The 949-nt window shown below is 72.6% G+C and overlaps 1 protein-coding gene across 1 annotated transcript in view; it reads left to right on the top strand.

Annotated features, from left to right (window-relative positions):
* Positions 1–498, top strand: part of USP20 (ubiquitin specific peptidase 20) — a 30568-nt gene extending 30070 nt beyond the window's left edge. The window contains exon 23 of the mRNA XM_012721203.1: positions 361–498. Coding sequence (XP_012576657.1) covers positions 361–498 — 138 coding nt within the window. The remainder of the gene's footprint in view (positions 1–360) is intronic.
* Positions 499–949: the final 451 nt, after the last annotated feature.

Genomic DNA, 949 nt, shown 5'->3' with positions numbered 1-949 from the left:
CTGCCGCCCCCCCGGCGGAGCCCTGGCCACTTGCAGGGCAGCCGCCGACTCTGCCTCGGGCCGGTGGGCGTGTCAGAACCCGCAGGGGCAGGCAGCTCCCATGGGCGTCTCCGCCGCCCTGCAGGAGGACCTGCAGCCTCGGGGTCTGCCAGGCAGGCCTCGGGGGGCCCAGGCCGGACCCGGAGCCAGGAGAGGAGGGAGGTGCTGCGCCTGCCACGCGCCAGGACCCGGCCGCTCAGGGGAGCCCCGTGCAGGGCGGTCACACCTGCCTCCCCTTTCAGGCCTCCTCTCCCCTCCCTACGCTGCAGGTTTGGGGGCGGCCCTGCCGTGAACCATCTGTACGTGTGCTCCATCTGCCAGGTGGAGATCGAGGCGCTGGCCAAGCGCAGGCGGATCGAGATCGACACCTTCATCAAGGTGTGTGGGGGCTGTGACCCCCGCTCGCCCGGGACGCGGGGACGAGAACCACGCGCCGTCGGCCGTGGCGCGGGGCTGTGAGACCCGCTGGCCGCCTGCTGGGGCTGGCCTGTGTGCTGCGAGCCGCTAGTAGCGTCCTGGCTCTGCCCCCTCGGTGAGCGTGGCCAGCAGCATTACCCGGGCACCGCCAGGTGGCAGTGAGCAGAGGCCCACGAGGGCCCTTGGGCTGGACAGGCTGACTCGGGAAGTGTACCGGGTGGGAAGGGAAGGTTTCAGGAGAGAAGCCGGGTCCCACCCGGGAGGGGGGACTCCGCCCTCACACTGCTCCGAGCTGGGGCCAGGAACTGGGGCTCACCCCCTTTGGGGCGGGGGGTCGGAGATGCTGCGGGGCACCACACTTCGTGGGTCCTGCCACGCTGTCAGGGGGGGGGGAGCCGGCGCCCAGTTGGGAATGGCCTGAGAGAACGTGGCGGGCCCCAGCCGCCTCTGCAGGCAGTCTCCTGGGGCTTGCCGGGAGCGCCGCCCGCAGCCC

Source organism: Condylura cristata, unplaced genomic scaffold, assembly GCF_000260355.1.
Source record: "Condylura cristata isolate star-nosed mole 26May11 unplaced genomic scaffold, ConCri1.0 scaffold00006, whole genome shotgun sequence".
In the NCBI taxonomy this organism is placed as follows: domain Eukaryota; kingdom Metazoa; phylum Chordata; class Mammalia; order Eulipotyphla; family Talpidae; genus Condylura; species Condylura cristata.
The sequence above is the reverse complement of the archived record's forward strand: the minus strand, read 5'-3'. Positions and strand labels throughout refer to the sequence as shown.